At 57.8% G+C, this 2026-nt stretch overlaps 1 protein-coding gene across 1 annotated transcript in view; it reads right to left on the bottom strand.

Annotated features, from left to right (window-relative positions):
• The window catches only part of SLC60A1 (solute carrier family 60 member 1), a gene marked incomplete at its 5' end in the record, with an annotated part of 35648 nt that extends 33625 nt beyond the window's left edge, over positions 1-2023 (bottom strand). The window contains one exon of the mRNA XM_006159356.2: positions 1824-2023. Coding sequence (XP_006159418.1) covers positions 1824-2023 — 200 coding nt within the window. The remainder of the gene's footprint in view (positions 1-1823) is intronic.
• Between the last annotated feature and the right edge of the window lie 3 nt (positions 2024-2026).

The following is a 2026-nucleotide window of genomic DNA, read 5'->3' as shown; positions in this document are numbered from 1 at the left end:
GCGGGATCTGGGGCATGCATGCACACGTCCCGGGCGTGAGTTGAAGCCACTGGATGCAGGACTCGAACCACAGTCATCTACATGGGAGTTCAGTGACATAGCAATTACACTAACTGCTCGTCCCGCCCTACATGTGTTCTTAAAAAGTTCCAGATAAGGGAGATTTCCTAAGCCAAATATTTAAAATTAAAAAAATCTGTGGGGACCAGCAGATGTCACTGGACTCCCACATAGTCGACTGCAGTTCAAGTCCTGGACCTAGAGGCTAAAATCTTATGCTGGGCGCGTGTGTGTGTGTGTGTGTGTGTGTGTGTGCCAAATCCCAGAGGAGAATGGAGGGAAAGGGATTGTGGTGTGGCTATCCCCCCCGCCCCCCGTCCCCCGCCCCCCGTGGGTGACTTCTTGCTCTCTCCAGAGAGCTCATGCCACCCTACAGCAAAAATCTCTCTTAAAAAATTAAAAAATAAATAAAAACCTCTGATCATTAGAGCTGTTTTATCTTCATCTCTAATTAAACCTCTAGGCAGAATGGATCTTGAGCTTTCTTTAAGATGTTCTGAATCCTCCATACCAAACCCACGAAAACACTGGTGCATACAAGACTTGCTTCCTCAGGGGAAAATGCTCTGGTTTACGAGAGGATTGGCGGAAAGGAGGATAATCACTCCCTAGCTGATAATGTTTTGTAAGTCTGGGCGGCTTAAGGGCTCCATCCGGATTGACACCTGCACACCTTCCATCAGCTTTGACTGGATAAGTCCACCTCTAGGACTTGAGTACCTTAGGATCCTTAGATTTCCCCTAGGAGACCTCTAGCTTGGCCTCCGCAGAGGTTCCTCTAGGACAGCCACTGTAGGCTTTGTCCCCATGCTGGCAGCTTGCTTGAGTCCCTGCAGTCCAGGAAACCACTCAGGCCAGAGTGGGGGACTGGGGAAATCATGCAGCAGCCTCCGCTTGCAAGTCATCTGCTCCCGGTTTGGGTCTGTTTTCCCAACTGCACCAGGAGCGAGCATGCTGCTGCCTTTCCAGCAGGCCCTGCGGAGGTGGCCCTGTCCAATCTGAGCAGGGAGAAGAGGCTCTGCAACAGTATTCAATGGGGTAACTCTAGGGCCACGCAAGGAGAGTTCAGAGCCCAGGACAGGGCCCAGGCCAGGGAAGAGTAAGGAGGAGAGGGGGGAGTGGAGAGGTCCCTGGCAAGAGCCTGGGTGAACCGCTTGCGCCTCCTTCCCTGGCCCTAGCGTCAAGTGATGTGTCTCAGAGGGGAAGGAAGGGCTCTGCCTCCAGTAGCCAACACAGGACCAGACCGCTGTCCTGGCTCCTTCCGGAGCAGGACCACACGGGACCCACCAGCCCCGGGACTACCTGGGGAAGGGATAGCCCAGGCAAGCGGATGCGCAGCTGAGTCCGAGTGGAGCCTGGCTTCGGGTCACACCGCAGACCGGCTCTGGCACCCAGCACTGCCCCAGAGCTGGCACTTTTGCTGTCTCCCCCTCATTCCCAGTTGGACCGGCAGCTGGGCTGTGCAGGAGGGGCACCCACCTCTGCAAACTCCATCACCCCTCCCCCAGTGGGGGGAGGGAGGGCAGGCGGGAGTGATTTTACCCTCACGGGGTGAACGAAGGCAAGTAAATAACCCAGAAGTCACCTTAGGTCTCCTGAGAGAGTTCTGGGGAGAACTGGGGTGGGGGAGGGCGGAAGCCCTTCGGCTAGGGCGGGGCACGGCTGGCAGAGCTAGAGGGGTGGTCCGCAGCGGGCCAGGAGACGGGGGCGACCGGCATCCAGGCCGGCTGGGGCAGAGGGGGGCGCGCGGGCGCGGCACTCACGTCCTCTTGAAGACACCCCCGAGGGCGCTGCCCAGGAGGAGGCAGAGCTGCTGCGAAAAGAAGACCCAGGAGATCTGGGGCAGCGAGCTGTGCGTCTGGCAGCGCAGGTCCAGCAGCGTGGGCCCCAGGAAGGCGATGCACAGGCCGAAGCTGAAGAAGACGCTCCAGTAGGTGAGCGTGGGCTGCAGGTTGCGGCGGAGCAG

This window comes from Tupaia chinensis, unplaced genomic scaffold, assembly GCF_000334495.1.
Source record: "Tupaia chinensis unplaced genomic scaffold, TupChi_1.0 Scaffold000627_1, whole genome shotgun sequence".
NCBI classification, from domain to species: domain Eukaryota; kingdom Metazoa; phylum Chordata; class Mammalia; order Scandentia; family Tupaiidae; genus Tupaia; species Tupaia belangeri.
The sequence above is the reverse complement of the archived record's forward strand: the minus strand, read 5'-3'. Positions and strand labels throughout refer to the sequence as shown.